General features: G+C 40.0%; 1 protein-coding gene across 1 annotated transcript in view; it reads left to right on the forward strand.

Moving 5' to 3' along the window:
- The first annotated feature begins 2625 nt into the window (after nt 1-2625).
- LOC144244656 (coiled-coil domain-containing protein 162-like) overlaps nt 2626-18219 on the forward strand; it is a 44144-nt gene continuing 28550 nt past the window's right edge. Inside the window, exons 1-4 of the mRNA XM_077780027.1 lie at nt 2626-2668; nt 3727-3882; nt 15609-15838; nt 16948-17086. Of these exons, the coding sequence (XP_077636153.1) occupies nt 2630-2668; nt 3727-3882; nt 15609-15838; nt 16948-17086 (564 nt within the window). The 5' untranslated portion in view covers nt 2626-2629. The remainder of the gene's footprint in view (nt 2669-3726; nt 3883-15608; nt 15839-16947; nt 17087-18219) is intronic.

The following is an 18219-nucleotide window of genomic DNA, read 5'->3' on the forward strand; positions in this document are numbered from 1 at the left end:
AAGTTTTGAGCTTTAGAAGCTTAAGTAACTGCTTTTAATGAGATTCCCTCCATGTTTTGGTAGAAGAACATTTTTGACAACTGGAAATGCATCTGCCTACCAGTCTGTCACAGACGGCATGTACCACGGATTGCCACCACTGAGCAACTCTCTTGTGAAGAGCATTTTTGCTTCACAGTTCAGCCTGCCTCAGCCACTAGATCCACAGAGCCTCCAGGTATGTTGAAAAGTAGTTTTATACCTAGAAACTGTGTTGTACATAGAGGAACTTGGCACTTTGTTTCCATTTGGTTTAAATTTTGCAGGGGTTTCCATGTTCTAGGGCTCTTGAGTCTTGCTTGGCTCCCCTTCATTGACATAGGCCCTCATGGCCAGCTGTTATTCCCAGTCAGAGTCTTTACCTCCAAACTGCTTAATAAGCAAATTGGGGCAAGAGCTTGTCTGCTCCCAGCTGATAGCAAAACCAACAATGGATCTTTTCCATTTAATAAATAATAATGAGAGCAATTACAATACAGAAATTAGGTCAGCCACTGAGTTTTTAATAGCCCTGTTTACAACAGGCTGTTATCATACGTAATCCTGGCAATTATTATTGCTCCTAGGTACCAACAATATTACCCACCTTCTACAACTAAAGAGTTTAAGGTTCTGGCAGGCCAGAGATCAGACTGCTAGGCAGTCATGACAGCACTAGGTCACAAATTGTATTACTTACCTATGGCTGCATAAAAAATGACCCCAAAATTTAGTAGCTTAAAGCAATACACATTCATCATCTCATAGTTTCTCAGGAATCTGAGAGCAATTTATGATGTAGTTATGGCTCAAGATCTCTCACCAGTCTACGATCAAGGTATTGGCCCAGGCTGTAGTCATCTCAAGGGTCTACTGGAGGAGAATCTGCTTTCAACCTCACTCATGTGCTGTTGGTAGGCACCAGAAGACCCACTTTTAAGCTTATTCATGTAGGCTTTCCCACAGGGCTTCTTTACAATATGGCAAATGGATTCCTCCAGACCAAACAATTCAAAAGACAACAAGAAACAGAACCCAGGGTGGAAATCACCATCTTTTTATTACCTAATTTCAGAAATGACATCCCATCATTTTTGCCATATTTTATTCATTAGAAGTGAGTCACTACTTTTAGCCCACATTCAGGGGGAGCAGAATTAAATTCCACATCTTAATAGGAAGAGTATCAAAGAAGTTGTGGACCATCAATATTTAAAACCACTTCATGGGTGCCTGGGTGGCTTAGTGGGTTAAGTGTCCAACTTTGGCTCAGGTCATGACCTCATGGTCTGTGAGTTCAAGCTCTGAGTCAGACTCTGTGCTGATAGCTGAGAGCCTTGAGTCTGCTTCAGATTCTGCGTCTCCCTCTCTCTTTCTGTTCCTCCCCTACTCACACTCTGTCTCTCTGAAAAATAAATAAACATTAATATATATATATATATTAAAATGAAATGAAATGAAATAAAATAAAACCACCTTTCAAACCCAGGTCTTCTGACTCCTAAACCTCCAGTGTAATGTTTTTATGTTAACAAAGCTAAGCCGAGTAATACCAACATCAACCCCATCTAAGTCCTACCCTTTAACCTTCCCTAGCAACAAGACAATGACTGTTGGCCCAAACCTTGACCCTCATTTAATCCTGGAAGACGGGATTATTGACCATGATTATTACTCCTGTTCCTACTGCCTTTAGATGTTGCCTGGGGTCAGGTAGATGCAGGTACCCTGGCTTCTGGCTACCTGAATTAATTCCAATTCTAGGAATTGTCTGAAGCCAGTACTGAGTCTGCAAATGGAGAATGGGGTCAGATGGATAGGCCCACTGTGTCCAGGCCTGCGTGTGGTGCCACAACTAGTAGGGGATGCCTTGACTGTTGGACAGTGATATAGAAAAGAGAGAGGCCCACATATTAACATTGTGGCATTGGCTTTGAATTGTTACCTAGAATTAGAACACAGTAGTCATGAAGGAAAACATTTTAGGGTTCCTAATATCGAGAACATTTGAACAAGTTTACTTTTGGTGATTATAACTGTGTCCCATTGTTATAGTATTCGGGAACTTCCCAACACTAGTGCTGACTAGTTACGCTGAAGTCTGAATTAAGTACCTTTCTATGTTTATCCAGATTTTGGGATGTGGGAAGAGTATTACTTTCTGCTCTACATCATCAGAGACTTTCTATCAAAAACTATTTCTTTTTTTAATGTTTGTTTATTTATTTTGATAGAGAGAACATACCAGCAGAAGAGAGGCAGAGAGAGAGAGGGAGAGGGAGAGAGAGAGAATCCCAAGCAGGCTCCATGCAGTCAGCACAGAGCTCGATGCAGGGCTTGATCTCATGAACCGTGAGATCATGACCTGAACCAAAATCAGAAATCAGACACTTAACCAATTGAACCACCCAGGTGCCCCAAGAATGATTTCTATAAAATAATAAATCATTTCACAGTGTTTTGGAGTATAGACACAGAAATCCTATTCATATAAGATGTTTATTATTTGTGGACAACAGTACAGCATTATCATGTTTCTTATTTGGTCTTTTAGGCATCTGTGCTATTCCCTTGGAGAGCATTTCTAGAAGATGGAGGACTGTTTCCAGTTATGGGTAGCAGCCCAGATACCTTAGAGTATAATATGCAGGTAGGATAGGTCTTCCCACTTGTGTCAGAGAGAACTGAAGGCAGACTGTAAAGCTGGTTTCATTGGGTCCATAGGTCAGTGGTGAATAATTTATGAGATAAGCAGGGTTTTTGATTATGAAGCTGTAAATCCAGTGCTACGGGGTGAGTCATGTTTTCTTATGACAGAAGAGAATCATAGTCTCAGCTGGTATGGGCCTTGGTTGTAGACTCAGCTATAATTCCCATGGCCAGTAATGATCTGGGAGAGTGACCATCCATCTCCAGTCACTCTCTGGGCCTCTTAGAGAAACACACAGGCTGGAAGCACAGGGGTATGTAACTCCCGGTCTGCCTGTGAACCGTGGTAGGAAGAGGATCCTTTGAGTAGGGTTCCTAAGGGGAATTTCTTTCAATTATGTGTTTCCTCCCTGATTACCAAAGCAAATTTTGTGTTCTCATTTTTAAAAATAGAAAATATAGAAAAGTATTAAACATGAAAATCAATCATAAATTTGCTCTGAAATAATATGGAAGTGTAGAGTGATGAGGATAGGGGAAGGATTGGCCACAGGCTGATGGTTCTTAAAGCTGAGTGGTGGGAACTATACTGTTTACTTTTGTATATGCTCAAAATTAAAAAGGTTGGGGTATTTTAAAGTAAAGTAGTAAGAATGGTTAAAAAAAAGTAAATCATATTTCCCCCATTAGGAGACAATCACAGTTCACATTTTGGTTTATTTTTTCCAGTACTTTCCCTATACATACATGTGTTTCTATCTGTACTTCTAAAGGAAAATTGATATAATGCTATGCATTCACCATGTACAGATACCATTGTAAAGTGCTGCAATGCACTTCCATACATGGACTTCCATACAAAGCCAGAAGTCTGATATGGTCAAGAAGGATTTTGAGCTAGAAATGCTACCCTCATTTTTATGGATTTTCTAATAGTTGGGAGGGGCAGGGCACATAAACCCAGTTATTCCTAGTTTTCTCCCCAGAATCATGTATAAGGATACACAGAGATCTTCAAAATGGGTGTTTTGTTTCATTTTGTTCTTTTTTTGTTTTTAGCTGTGCCTCTGTAGGTTGAGTGACCATGACCTAAAGGTGGCTCATGGAGAGCTGGTAGGCATGCAGCTGCTTTTGGAAGATGTGCTTCTCAGTAATTATCATATGATCATGGAGGACCCCCCCAGACAGCAAGCCACACTGGACAGAAACACACAGGTACTCTTGGTGAGCAGTCTACATAATTGGCCAGTGCTGTAGTGAACTGAAGGACCTTCGCCCTTTGTCCAACAGCCTCGTCCTGTGTCCCAAGACTGGGCTAATGCCACATGGGAGCAGCAGTAGAGCAGGGTAGCCTGTGATTCATTTCTTTTCATTTTAAAAAATAGAACAAAGGTTGTGGGAGGCCCATTGAAACCAAACAGAACAAATAATCCAACTGGCTAAATCTCCTTGTGAGTCACACACAGTTAGGACTGGAGCTGGGAGGACTGGAGGGGTGTGACAGAGGCCCTGGGTGAACATCTCCAGCCCGGGCTCTCGTCTTCCTCACTCAGCTAGGCTTAAGGGTTCCTAGGCGAGCACTTCCTCCTCTGGACTTGTCTCTGAAGCTCTAAGGTACCAAGAGCCCCTGGCCCACCTGGTGTCATAACTGGAAACAATTCTGCACATATGTGGGAAGCAGCCAGAGACTTGTCTGGATACAGGGCAAGCCAGCCAATGCTCCCATTTGAAAAGCCTCCTTTGTAGAGTGAAACTTTTGGAGAGATGTCTGCAGCAGCCATCTCCATTTCCTTACCTTCAACCCGCTCCTCAGAAAATGTACTTTGTCACCACTGGAGACCACTCTCATCAAGAGCACCGTGGTCCTTATCACTATATCCCCTGGATGTTTTTTGGTGCCCTTCGAACCTGACCCTTGTCAGCTTTTGACATGGTGTATCCTTCTTGCAGCCTCCCTGCTCCTGGCTTCCGAAGCACAGCTCCCTTCCTCGTTTTCCTCTGGCATCGGCAGCCATGCCTTCTCAGACTTCCCCATAGACTCTCCTCTGCCTCCTGCCTCCCCTCTTCTTCTGCCAGTCCCCAAAGTATTGTTTTTCAGATTCTGTCCCGCTGCTACTACTACTACCGGCACTGCATTTTGACTTCTACAACACTAGCCATTTCTGTCTTTGTAGGCCCTTTCTTCCATAAAAACGCATTAAAAGATATAGTTTACAACTGTGTTAATATAAAAAATTAATATCATATATTAAAACGTTTTATTCAAACTTGGTATCTTTTTTCTCTGATTTTTAGAAGAAATTATGGGGTGCCTGGTTAGCTCTGTTGGTTGAACATCCGACTCTTAATTTTGGCTCAGGTCATGATCTCAGGTTTGTGGGATAGAGCCCTACATTGAGCTCCACACACAGTGTGGAACCTGCTTAGGATTCTCTCCCTCTTTCTCTCTGCCCCTCTGTCCTTCTCCCTCACTAGCACTCTCTCTATATATATAAAATTTTTAAAAAATAAGAAAGAAATTAAAGCATTTTATGGACCCTAGGCACTGTGCCTTCTGTGTCTAATTAGTAAGTTTCCCATGAATACTATTAATACTACTGTTGGCTATGACTGAGATTTTTTCAGAGTACTTTAGTGATTATTAGCTTCTTTAATCTTCCCGATAACTCCATGAAGTAGGTCCTTTCATTATTCTCATTTTACAGCTAATACTGAAGCTCAGAAAGGTTAAATGATTTGAGGCAGTAAACCCACAATCCAACTTGGCAGTCAGCCCTGGAGCTCCCTTCTATTCTTATCTCCTACGTTGTTCTACTTGCAGCCTCTCCCTAGACAAACTCATCTGCTTTTATAATTTTGATGACTTTCCCTGTGATAACTCATGGGATGACCATCTACCTGTCTTGTCCAAATCTCAATCTTGTCAGATTCATGTGTTCAACTTCCTTGTTCCATCCCAGAGGCCGCGTGTCCCAAAATGAGCTTATTTCACAGCCCACAACTTGTTCCTCTTTCCATGTTTCCTGTCAGTTAACCACCATCTGCCCAACTGCCCAAGCCAAAAATCTGGATGCTCATCTATGATTTCTATCATACCCATAATCAGACACTGAGTTTTATTCTCCTGTTATTTCAATTTTAATATCTCTCAAGTTTGTCCATTGTTCCCCATCTTCCATCACCACCCCCTAATTAGCATCATCCCCTAATGGTAGGCTATGTGCATAACCTCCAACTGTATCCGTATATTCACTCTTGCCTTCTTCCAGTCCATTCACCATGATAATATTTTATTATTTTATTTTTTAACTTTATGTTTATTTATTCTGAGGGAGAGAGGGAGAGAGAGAGAGAGAGCAAGTGGGGGAAGGGCAGAGAGGGAGAGAGAGAGAATTTCAATCAGGCTCTGCAGTGACAGTGCAGAGCCTGATATGGGGCTCAAACTCACACACCGTGAGACCTTGACCTGAGCCAAAATCAAGAGTTGGACGCTTAACTGACTTGAGCCACCCAGGAGACCCTTACCAGCGTAATATTTTAAAATGCAAAACTGATTATATGCAAACCTTTCCTCTTATAACCCTTCAATGTCTTCCATATGCCCTGAGAATAGGATCCAAATACCTTACCCAGACCTTCACTGCCTATCTCCTGCTGGTATTTCTACCCTCAATGTCTTTCATTTGATCAAATGTACCACCCTCTCTCTCCTCAGTAACTTTGTGCAAGTCAGCCCCTCTGGTGGAAAACTTCCTTCTCCCCCTACCTCTCTACTTCATTGTCTGATTAATTCCTACTCATCCTTCAGGTTTCAGCTTCCACACCACTCTTTCCGAAGCTTTTCCTGATTTTCCCATCTTTGAGCTGATGCCCCTTTGTGCCAATTAGGGTGCACCTGCTACAAGTAACAGGTTGTCCTAGTAGCCATGACTTAAATTAGTGAAGGGTCTCTCACAGCAAGTCTTTAGACTTGCCTTTTAGGGAGGCACTTTGGGTTGGTACAGTCACTCAGGTTGGTGTATGCTCCCGCTCTGCCATCATGGGAATGTCAGCAAAATGTCTCCTTCATCCTTGTAAAAAGCTTTCTCCTTAAGGGGCTTTATCTTTTTACCAAGAAAGAAAATCCTTTCAGAGCCTTCTAATAGATTCTCCTTGTATCTACCGGCTGAAATTGAGCCACAAGTCTACTTCAGGCAAATTAGTGGAAAAGGAAGTGTGTTTAGATGTGCTGTCTAAATGCCACAGCAGAATTAAATGTTTCACTCAGAGGGAGCATTTGCAAAGCAAGCGTTGGCACCAAGTAGTACCAAGATCAAGAAGCATGCTGGACCCTTTGGGTCCTCTGTTTACTATTTCTTAGTCCTGTTTTTGATGGATTGCCATCCCTCCCTGTCCCCCACCTTTGTTCTTTACCTTCTCTCCTGTTCCTTCTTCCAACCTTTAAATCACTTACAAAGATAAGACTTCTCTTAATATAAGGGAAGTTTGGCTTTAAAGTTATTATTTATTTTAATTAGTTTAATGTTATGATTTGTTTTATTTAAGAGTATTTAATATTCATAGACAGTCGAAGGCAACAGAATTTATACTGCTTGTGAGATAGGACTCTGGGTTTCCTGGCCCAGCTCTGCCACCCATGCTGCGGTCTCATGGACTTCAGTCTCTAAAATGGAAGTGATGGGCCTTTAAAACTGTGGTCCAGGAGCCCTGGGTTCCTCAGAGGCAAGTTGGAGGTTTTTTGGTGTATATTTTTTATTTATAATACCTTTTTAAATTGAGGTATTACTGACATATAATACTATATTAGTGGCAGGTGTAAAACAGAATGATTCAAAGTTTGTACGCATTGCAGTGATCATCACGGTAAATCTACTTACCATCTGTCACTATACAAAGTTAAAACAATATAATTGACTGTATTCCCCAAACTGGATATTATATCCCCATGATTTTTTATTTTATAACTGGAAGATTGTACTTCTTGATCCCCCTTACTCATTTAGTTCTTTCTGGCACTACCTCTCCTCTGGCAACCACTAATCCATTCTCTGTCTCTATGAGTCTTGGTATCATTTTTAGATTCCACATATAAATCAAAGCATACAGCATTTGTCTTGGACTTATTTCCCTTAGCATAATGCCCTCAAGATCCATCCATATTGTCACAAATGGCAGGATTTGATTCTTTTTTATGGCTGACTAGTATATCTGTGTGTGTGTAATTACAGCTTCTTTATCTGGTCATCCATTGATGAATACTTAGGTTGTTTCTGTACCCTGCCTATTGTAAATAATGGTGCAATGAACATATCTTTTCAAATTAGTGTTTTCATTTTCTTCAAGTAGATAACCAGTAGTGGAATTGCTGGATCATATGGTAGTTCCATTTTTAAGAGGAACCTCCATAGTGTTTTCCATAGTGGCTGCACCAATTTACATTTCCACTAACTATGCACAAGTGTTCCCTTTTTTTTTTTTAACCATATCCTTGCCAATACTTGTTATTTTTTGTCTTTTTGATAATAGTTATACTTCCAGGTGTACAGTGATATCTCATTCTGGTTTTGATTTATATTTCTCTGGTGCTTAGTGATGTTAAGCAGTTTTTTCATATGCCTATTGGCTATCAGTATGTTTTCTTTGGAAAAATACCTATTCAGATCTTTGACCAGTTTTTTTAAAATTTTTATTTAGTTTTGAGAGAGAGAGAGAGAGAACATGAGTGGGGCATGGGCAGAGAGAGAGAAAGAGACACAGAATCTGAAGAAGGCTCCAGGCTCTGAGTTATCAGCACAGAGCCCAATGCGGGGCTCAAACCCACGAACTGTGAGATCATGACCTGAAGTGTCCGCAGTCAGACACTTAACCGGATGAGCCACCCAGGTGTGCCCCTTTGACCAGTTTTTAATGTGATTTCTTTTTTATTATTATTGAGTTATATGAGTTCTTCATGTATTTTGGATACTAGTCCCTATTACATATATGATTTACAAACAACTTCTCCCGTTCAGTAGATTACATTTTTGTTTTATCAATGGTTTCCTTCACTGTGCAGTAGCTTTTTAGTTTGAAGTAGTCTCACTTGTTTACTTTTTCCCCACACTTGTTTACTTTTGCTTTTATTTCCCTTGCTGTTTCTCTTGCCTTTGGAATCTAATCCAAAAAATATTGCTAACACCAATGTTAGGGATCTTACTGCCTATGTTTTCTTCTAGGAGTTTTAAATTTCAGGTCTTATGTTCAAGTCTTTCATACATGTTGAGTTTAGTTTTATATATAGTGTGAGATAGTGGTCTATCTTAATTTTCACATATAGCTGTCCAGTTTTCCCAGTACCACTTATTAAAGAGAAGCCCTTTCCCCATTCTATATTCTTACCTACTTTGTCACAAATTAATTGACCATATATACGTGGATTTATTTATGGGCTCTCTATTCTATTGCATTGATCTATGTGTTTATGTTTATGCCAATACCATGCTGTTTGATTATTATAGCTTTGTAGTATAGTTTGAAATCAGGTAACATGATATCTCCTCTGTCTGTGTTCTTCTTTCTCAAGATTGTTTTTGATTTTAGGGTGCCTAGGTGGGTCAGTAAGTTAAACCTCTGACTCTTGATTTCAGTCCAGGTCATGATCTCATGGTCATGAAATTGAGCCCCGAATTGGGTTCCATGCTGGGTATGGAGCTTTCTTAAGATTCTTTCTCTTTCTCCCCCTCTGCCCCTTTCTCCCACTCAAAAAAATTGTTTTGGTTATTTGGGGGTCTTTTGTGGCTCCATATACATTTTAGAATTATTTGTTCTAGCTCTGTGAAAAATGCCATTGGAATTTTGATAGAGATTGCATGAATCTGTAGATTGCTTTGTGTAGTATGAATATTTTAACAATATTAATTCTTCTAATCCATGAGCATGGAATATCTTTCCATTTATTAGTGTCTTCTTCAATTTATTTTATCAACAACTTAAAGTTTTCAGTGTACAGATCTTTTACCTCCTCAGTTTAGTTTATTCTTCAGTATTCTTTTTGGTGTGATTATAATCTCGATTTCTCATTCTGATTGTTATTAATGTTTAAAAATACAGCATATTTTTATATTAATGTTGTACCCTGCAACTTCACTGAATTTATTTATTAGTTCTAATAGTTTTTTGTGGAATCTTTAGGGATTTCAATATATAGAATCATGTCACCTGCAAACAGTGACAGTTTTACTTCTTCTTTTCCAATTTGTATGCCTTTTATTTCTTTTTTTTAGTATATGTGCTGCCGAAGTGAGCACTATTTCTTTTTTTTTTTCTTGCCTACTTGCTCTGGCTAGGACTTCTAATACTATATTGAATAAAAGTGGGGAGGGTGGGCATCCTTGTCTTGTTCTTATATTAGAGGAAACACTTTCAGCTTCTCACCTTTGAGTTTATTAGCTGGGGGTTTGTCATATATGGCTTTTATTATGTTGACAAACCTTTCCTCTCTATCTACTTTATTGAGAGTTTTTATCATAAATGGATGTTGAATTTTTTCTGTTTTCTGCATCTATTGAGATGATCATGATTTTTATCTCCATTTTATTAATGAGGTATATACTGTTGATTGAGTTGTGGTTGTTGAACTATCCTTGCATTCCTGAAATAAATCCCACTTGATTATGGTGTATGATTCTTGTAATGTATTGTTAAATTTAGTTTGATAATATTTTGTTGAGGATTTTTGTATCTGTGCTAATTATGGATATTGGTCTGTAATTTGGTGGGGGCAGGGGGTGTCCTTGTCTGTTTTTGGTATCAGGTAATACTGAACTAGTAAAATGTGTTTGGAAACATTTCCTCCTCTTTAATATTTTGGAAGCATTTGAGAAGGATAGATATTAAATCTTCTTTGAATGTTTGGTAGAATTTACCAGCTGTCTGATCTTAGACTTTTATTTGTTTGGAGGTTTTTGATTACTGATTTAATCTCCTTACTACTAATTGGTCTATTTAGATTTTTTTTTCTGATTCAGTCTTTTGAAGATTGTAAGTTTGTCAGCAGTTTTCTATTTCTTCTAGGTTGTACAGTTGATTTGTGTATACTCATTAATAATTGTCTCTATGATCCTTTGTATATCTGTGGTATCAGTTGTAACTTCTAATTTTTACTTCTGATTTTATTTCTCTAAGCCCTATTTTTTTCCCTTGGTGACTCTAGCTAAGGGTTTGTCAATTTTATTTATCTTTTCAAAGAACCAGCTCTTTATTTCATTGATTTTTTAATCATCTTTTTAGTCTCGATTTCATTGATTTCTCCTCTGATTTTTATTTCTTCCTTTTACTAACTTGGGCTTTATTTGTATCTCTTAAAGCCAGTGTATCCTTATTGATTTTTCTGTCTGAATGATCTATCAATTGGTGTGAGAGAGGTGTCAAAGTCCCCTACTATTATTATATTCCTGTCAGTTTCTCCCTTTAGGTCTCTTAATACTTATATTTTTTGGTGCTTGTATGTTGGGTGCATATATATTTGGAAATTACAGTCTTTGCTTTAAAGTCTATTTTGTTTAATATGACTATAACTACACTGGCTTTCTTTTCATCTCCATTTGTATGGAATTTCTTTTTTCCATCCCTTCACTTTCAGTCAGTGTGCGTCCTTAATTATGAAGTGAGTCTCTTATAGGTAGTATATAAATGTGAGTTGGTTTCTATCTATTCAGCTACTCTATGTTTTTTGATTAGAGAATTTAGTCTATTTGCATTTATTTTCATTATTGGTAAGTATTTTACTTATTGCCATTTTGTTACTTGTTCAGTGGTTGTTTTTCTAGTTCTGTGCCTTCCTTTTTTCCTTTCTTCCTTCCCTTCTGGTTTGATGACTTTTTTCTGTGTTATTTTAGATCCCTTTCTCATGTCCTTTTATATAGTTTTGCTATGTAGTTATTTTGAGGTTCACATATATCATCCTATGTATATGAGTCAATTTTAAGTGGATAGCAACTTAAATTTGAGCATGTTCTAAACTCTATGTTTTTATTACCACACCACTTCATATTTTATGTTTTTGATGACGTATTTTACATCTTTTTATTTTAGGTGTCTCTTAACTAATTATTGTAGTTTTAGTTAATTTTACTTTTGTCTTTTAACCTCCATAGTAACTTTATAAGAGATTAACTCATTACCTTTACTATATATTTACCTTTTCCAGTGAAAATTTTTACTTTTGTATGTATATATGTATTAATTAGTGACATTTCTCTTCTACTTAAAGAAGTTCCTTTAACATTCCTTCTAAGACCACTTTAGGAATGATGAACTCCTTTAGCTTTAGTATGAAAAATTCTATCTCTTCTTCAGTTCCAAATGATAACCTTTAGATAGAGTATTCTTGGTCGAAAGTTTTTGCCTTTCAGTACTTCGAGTATATCATGCCACTCCATTATGGCCTGCAAAGTTTCTGCTGAGAAGTCTACTGATAGACTTATGGTGTTTATCTTGTAAATAATAGTTTGTTTTTCTCTGCCTGCTCTTAAGATTCTCTCTTTAACTTTTGACACTTTAATTATAATGTGTCTTGTTATGGATCTCTTTGAGTTTATCATATTTGGAACTCTCTAGGATTCCTGAAGCTAGGTATCTGTTTCCTTGGCTAGGTTAGGGAAGCTTTCAGTCATTATTTCTTCAAATAAGTTTTCTGCCCTTTTCTCTTTCTTTTCTCTTTCTGGGACCCCTAGAATGCAAATGTTATTCTGCGCGATGTTGTCCCATAGGTCCCTTAAGCTATCTTCATTTTTTAACATTCCTTTTTTCCTTTTGCAGCTCTGTCTGGGTGAATTTCATTATTTTGTATTCCAGCTTGCTGACTCATTCATCTGCTTTATCCAGTCTGATGTTTAACCCCTCTAGTGTATTTCTCAGTTATTATATTCTTCAGCTCTATGGATTTCTATCTGCTACTTTATTATATTTTCTATCTCTTTGTTGAAGTCCTTACTATGTAAATCCATTCCATTCCCAAGTCTGGTAAGCAGCTTTATGACCATTACCCTGAATTCTTTATCAGATAGAATCCTTATCTCCAAAGCATTATGGTCTTTTTCTAAGGTTTTATCTTATTCTTTCATTTGAAACATATTTTTCTGTTGCCTCACTTTCCTTGACTCTCTGTGTTTGTTTCTATGTATTAGTCCAGACAGCTACCTCTCTCAGCCTTGGAGTGCCCTTGTGCAGTTGATGAAACTTCTCATCAAACTTGCTCTAGCTCTTGGTTGTTTCTTGAAACTTTGTGATTGTCTGATCAACCTGATTTATTATTGATATGTCCTTGTGGTTGAGAATGTACCAAGTCTTGTCAGTGTTCTAAGGGGAGGAATTTCATTTAGCATCAAGTTTCAGGCTAATCAAAAGTCAGACCCTCAGGCAGCAGCTTTAAAAATATGCAGATATAGCCTTGTGGGGCCACAATCATAATCCCTGCTGCCTCCAGACCAAAAGATCTGAAGGTGTCATATGGGTGACAGTTGCAAAATGTGGGGCTCTAGATGTGTATATAAGCTCCTTTCTGCGAGGTCTTATTGAACTGTATCTAGGTGAAGGGGGTGCACAATGATGGTGTCTTCCTGCTTATGTTCCCTGGGAGCACTTCTTTGGCCTCTAGATGTATGGAAAACTTGAAGCCTGTTCCTCAAGCTGAAGCTCCAGGATACATAAATAGGCTTTTGTCACAGGAAGACAAGGTTGCCATCTCAGTCGTCTGTCTTCAGTGCCCTGGAGTGGTGGCCTGCGAAGTACTATCTTTCTGATTCTTATAGTCCCTTGGAGCTCAGGAATGTCAGCCCCCTTGGCTGCCAGGGCCAGGCAGTCAAGGAGCATCCTCTGTGTGGGTTGCACATATCCACTGGCTTTAACTAAGCAACTTGAGAGTGTAGGGGGTGGGGCACACTCTCCAGCTGGACAAAAGCAGCAAGGCTTGGCTTCAGCAAGGCAAAGGGGATAGTGCCATAGCGCATTACCGAGCTTGGCAGTGGCAGGGGAGGGGGGAGAATTTTGCATCTGAGTTCACCCGCCTGTGCTAGCAGGATAGGTGGAGAGTGCAATATTGGCATCTGCCAGTGGCATCCTCTGTCTCTGGGGAAAGGCCAACTGCCCCTGCCCCTCCAGCAGATGCTTTTAGGTTAGCAAATAAATTTCCTTCACATATAGTCTAGGTGCTTTTCAACCTGGTGTTTTTTTAACTGGGTCTTTGGGTGAAACCGCACACAATCCCTTTAAAAGGGGCATCCTGGGGCTTTTTGAGCAGAGGGGGCCAACTATGTGGCCTGTACACTGCATCTCTGCCCCTCTCTGCCCCCCGCCTCCCAGACACCATGCTCAGCTTTGGTCTATTGAATATTTTTGGCCACTGCATTTGATGTCATTTGATGAAAATTTTCTGAGGACAAAACAAATCTGGAAATGCCTGGGTTAGCTCATTATTGAGCAGGTAGGTCACTTGGGGGGTTGTCAGCTGGGTGCAGGAGCTGCTGGCCCTCCCCTGGGTCTGGCTGGCCAACTCTGCCTCTAACCAAGCCTCTTTCTGGCAGCCATGTCTTTCTTTAGATATGGTTTCTTTTTTAATTTTAATGTTTACTTACTTTTTAAGAGAGATAGAAAGAGAGAGCAAACAGGGGAGGGGCAGAGAGAGAGAATAAGACAGAGGGAGACACAGATTCCAAAGCAGGCTCTAGGCTCTGAGCTGTCAGTACAGAGCCTTATGTTGGGCTTGAACTCACAAACCATGAGATCATGACTTGAGCCAAAGTTGGATGCTTAAGGGACTGAGCCACCCAGGTGCCCCTAGATATGTTACTACTACTGATCTAGGATCCAGTTATACTAGATAGTGGTTCTTCCTGTTCTGAGCCAGGAAACTTGAGCATCTGAGGTGCTGTTACATGAATGTTCTCTGAGGCCCTTCTTGTCATAACATTATGATCCAGGTTTGCCATCTTTATCTGCAAAGGAAAGCTCCTTTTCCTGTGACTGAGACACTGTCCTGAACACAGGTCCCCATTTTGTCTGTCACTCTCCGGGTGACCCTGGACCTCACACCACTGGCTGCTGAAGAGGGGTCCTGAAAACCTTGTTCCCTCCAATCCTCCAGGCCTCATAGCAGTCCTTCAACAAACACTTATTTAAGGAAAGCACCGATGAATGAATGAACAAATAATTCTAAAGTAAAATTGCCTATTGAGGGGCGCCTGGGTGGCTCAGTCGGTTAAGCGTCCAACTTCAGCTCAGGTCATGATCTCACAGTTCGTGGGTTTGAGCCCCGCATCGGGCTCTGTGCTGACTGCCAGCTCAGAGCCTGGAGCCTGTTTCGGGTTCTGTATCTCCCTCTTTCTCTGACCCTCTCCTGCTCACGCTGTCTCTCTCTTTCTCTCTCTCTCAGAAATAAATAAACATTAAAAAATGTTTAATAAATTGCCTATTGAAGAATAAATTCAAATTAAGAAACATGTAAACTTTTAAAGGATGGGAGAAGGAATAGGAGATAAGGTAAACTTAAGTTTCCATTTCCTCACCCACAAAATGAGTAAAATCCCTAATTTAAGGTTATATTATAGCTCCACCGTGATGGGGAAGTTTATTGAAGGGCACTTTCCACAATGCAGAGGCTGAACATGAAAGGCTCAGTTTTTCAAAGGCAGGTAAAATATTAGTATCCAAGTAAAAGAGTTTTCAAAATAGTGGCTCAAGACTCCAGCAGGAAGCTGAAATGTAGACATTTCGCTCTTTTCTGTATACTCTCTATTTAGGAAGGATGTTTTCTCTCTCTAAGCTTTCAATGTGTTATAGACCTGCAAACCATTCCTCCTGGGGAGAATAGGCCTTCTTCAAAATGTTCATTCTGCATGGGCTGCACATAAAAGGTTATCGTGTATTGACCTAGGATCGATAAAGAATTTCTATAATGCTTTCAGCCGGATTTGTCCAGAGTGCCAGAATTCAGAAGTCAGTTCCAAAGCAACCCCAAGGTCTCCGAGCTGCTGAGGGGCCCATGCAATGCAATGATGTCCCTTGCTTTCCTGAGATCTTTTCTGGTTCTGTGGAAGCAGCTGGAAGTGCTAAAGGACCACTGGGGTCAGCTTAAACTGCAAGGCCAGGATGGCAGTTCTGTCTCCCTCCACAAACAGTTCTCAGAACTCTACGGGTAAGTGTTGCCAAAGTGGAAATTCTCATGGATGAGTGGAATCTGAAGTTTGGTAAACTCCTGGCCCTTGCTCTGAGGGAGACATTTGCTCCATGAATTCTGGTACACCCAGCCCCCTGAGCTCTGAGGAAGCTGGGCAATGTGTCTATAAACAGTGCTTTACAGGAAAAGCCGGGTTCTACTGAATTCAGGGACAGTGCTGGGTTCCACTAAGCAACACTATATATCATTTACACAGAGTTCTGTCCCAGGGAACTTGTGCTTCTCAAGTGTCCCCATGGTGCTGACTCTAAGCTTTTTTAGTTCATAGGATCCCGGGGAGCACTGGGTAGAGAGATGCTCTGCTGTGAACTCTTCCCTACTTTCTGCCCCATTAGACCCAAGTACTGAGTCTCTGAGAGTTTCGCCCACTGCAACATGAGGTCTTCGTTCTGCGGAATGGTGGGCTGTTTTCACACTTCAGGCTTTGGCTGGGATGACTTAGCTGGCAAGAAAGATATGTTGCTTCTGCCATGTGTCTGCTATCAAACAAGCATTTATCATCCTTGGATCTTACTGGGTGTCAGAAGGTTCTCTTTGGTGCCGTGGTACAGTTTTATGAATTATTGCAGTCAGCTTTCCTGGTAACTAGGGAATGAGAAAACCTGTCCATTTTGTTTTTAAGTTTATTCATTTATTTTTAGAGATAGAGAACACAAGTAGGGGGAAGGGCAGAGAGGGCGGGAAAGAGAAAGAATCCCAAGCAGGCTCCGTACTGTCAGTGCAGACCCCAATGCAGAGCTTGAATTCATGGACCATGAAATCATGACCCGAGCTGAAATCAAGAGTCAGCCACTTAACTGACTGAGCCACCCAGGGGCCCCAAAACTTGTCCAAATTTTGAAGAATGAAGACTGAAATTAAATGTGCCCAGTGGGAAAAGTTCACAGGATTTAATATTGACTATGGGAGCAACAACTATAGTGAATTTAGATGTAGATATGAGTGTCTAAAATGGGTTGGGAGGTTTATACATGATGACAAGAAACAGAACATGAATGAAAATAATTGTCAGAGAATCTGAATGAGAAAAAATGTTTGCTTACTAATTTTGGTCTCTTCTTTAATAGAACTGACATCCTCTACCCCAGCATGAAAGCTATAGCTAGGCGGATGGGGAAAGAAGATGAATTTGAAGATCTTATAATAAGTAGTCAGTCCATTCTTCCCCCCAAAGGAGCTTCAGAAATTGAAATAAAAACTCAACAGGTATGCAGGAGCCATTTTGAATTTGACTTTGAAAATTTGCTTTACAGCATAATCATGTAACACTACACCCAAATGGCATTTTTTTCTAAGACATTAAGTGTAGATTGCAGGTATGTAAATCACTGAACAGGCTCGGAGGCTTGTGGGGCTTTGATTAAGCAAATAACTAGCCCTAATGTTCCCATTTTGTAAGTCTGGATCTTCATATTTTGATTTTCCTCAAATTAAGGTGGACTACCACAAAAATAAATAAATAAATAAATAAGATTGTGATAGAGAACATAACCACTGACATCTGAAACATGAAACTAGGGGTGCTTGGGTAGCTCAGTTGGTTGAGCATCTGACTCGATCTCAGTTCAGGTCATGTTCTCACAATTCGTGAGTTCGAGCCCAGCGTGGGGCTCTGCTCTGACAGCGCGGAGTCTGTTTAGGATTCTCTCTCTCACTCTTTCTTTGCCCCTCCCTCACTCACACTGTCTCTGTCTCTCTCAAAATAAATAAACTTAAAAAAACCACATAAAATTTAGCACACAATTATCTGCCCCTCCTCCCCACATACACCTATGGAAAAAGGAATATATTTAAAATAGCTCCTATGATTTTTTTTTTTTTTCTGAGACTAAGACAACACAATTTATGCACTAGTCCATTTGGTATGTGTTCAATGATCTATGTGAAAGGCTGTTTTCCCAAGTGTTTGTTCACCTTTGTCCTGGGACATAGACCCAATGTAGCTGTGTTCACTGTAAGAGGCAAACAAAACCTCTAGCTGTTTGAGTGTCAATGCAGAGATTCATGTCCCCTGAACATCAAGGAGAATTCAGCTCCCCCACCTCCAACATACACATACCCCTGTCCCAAGCCCCATTGCTTACCCTTCTCAACCCTGGTTCTCTCAAGTACCTGGGGTCCTCTGACAGGGAGAAATGTGGACGCTACAAGCATAATGGGTAAAGTAAGGGTTCATGGTTATTGGGAAATTTTTCTATTGTTCATGTTTAGAATCAAGTTTCAGGCCCATGGGTTTCTCTTGTAATAACAGCTCATGAAATTCCTGATCACATTTAGAGACCCCAAAACACATGAGGTCACCTCAGACATTGAGCACTTTGCAATTTAGCAGAACTTGG

This window comes from Crocuta crocuta, unplaced genomic scaffold (genome assembly GCF_008692635.1).
Source record: "Crocuta crocuta isolate KB4526 unplaced genomic scaffold, BGI_CrCroc_1.0 scaffold147, whole genome shotgun sequence".
Lineage (NCBI taxonomy): Eukaryota > Metazoa > Chordata > Mammalia > Carnivora > Hyaenidae > Crocuta > Crocuta crocuta.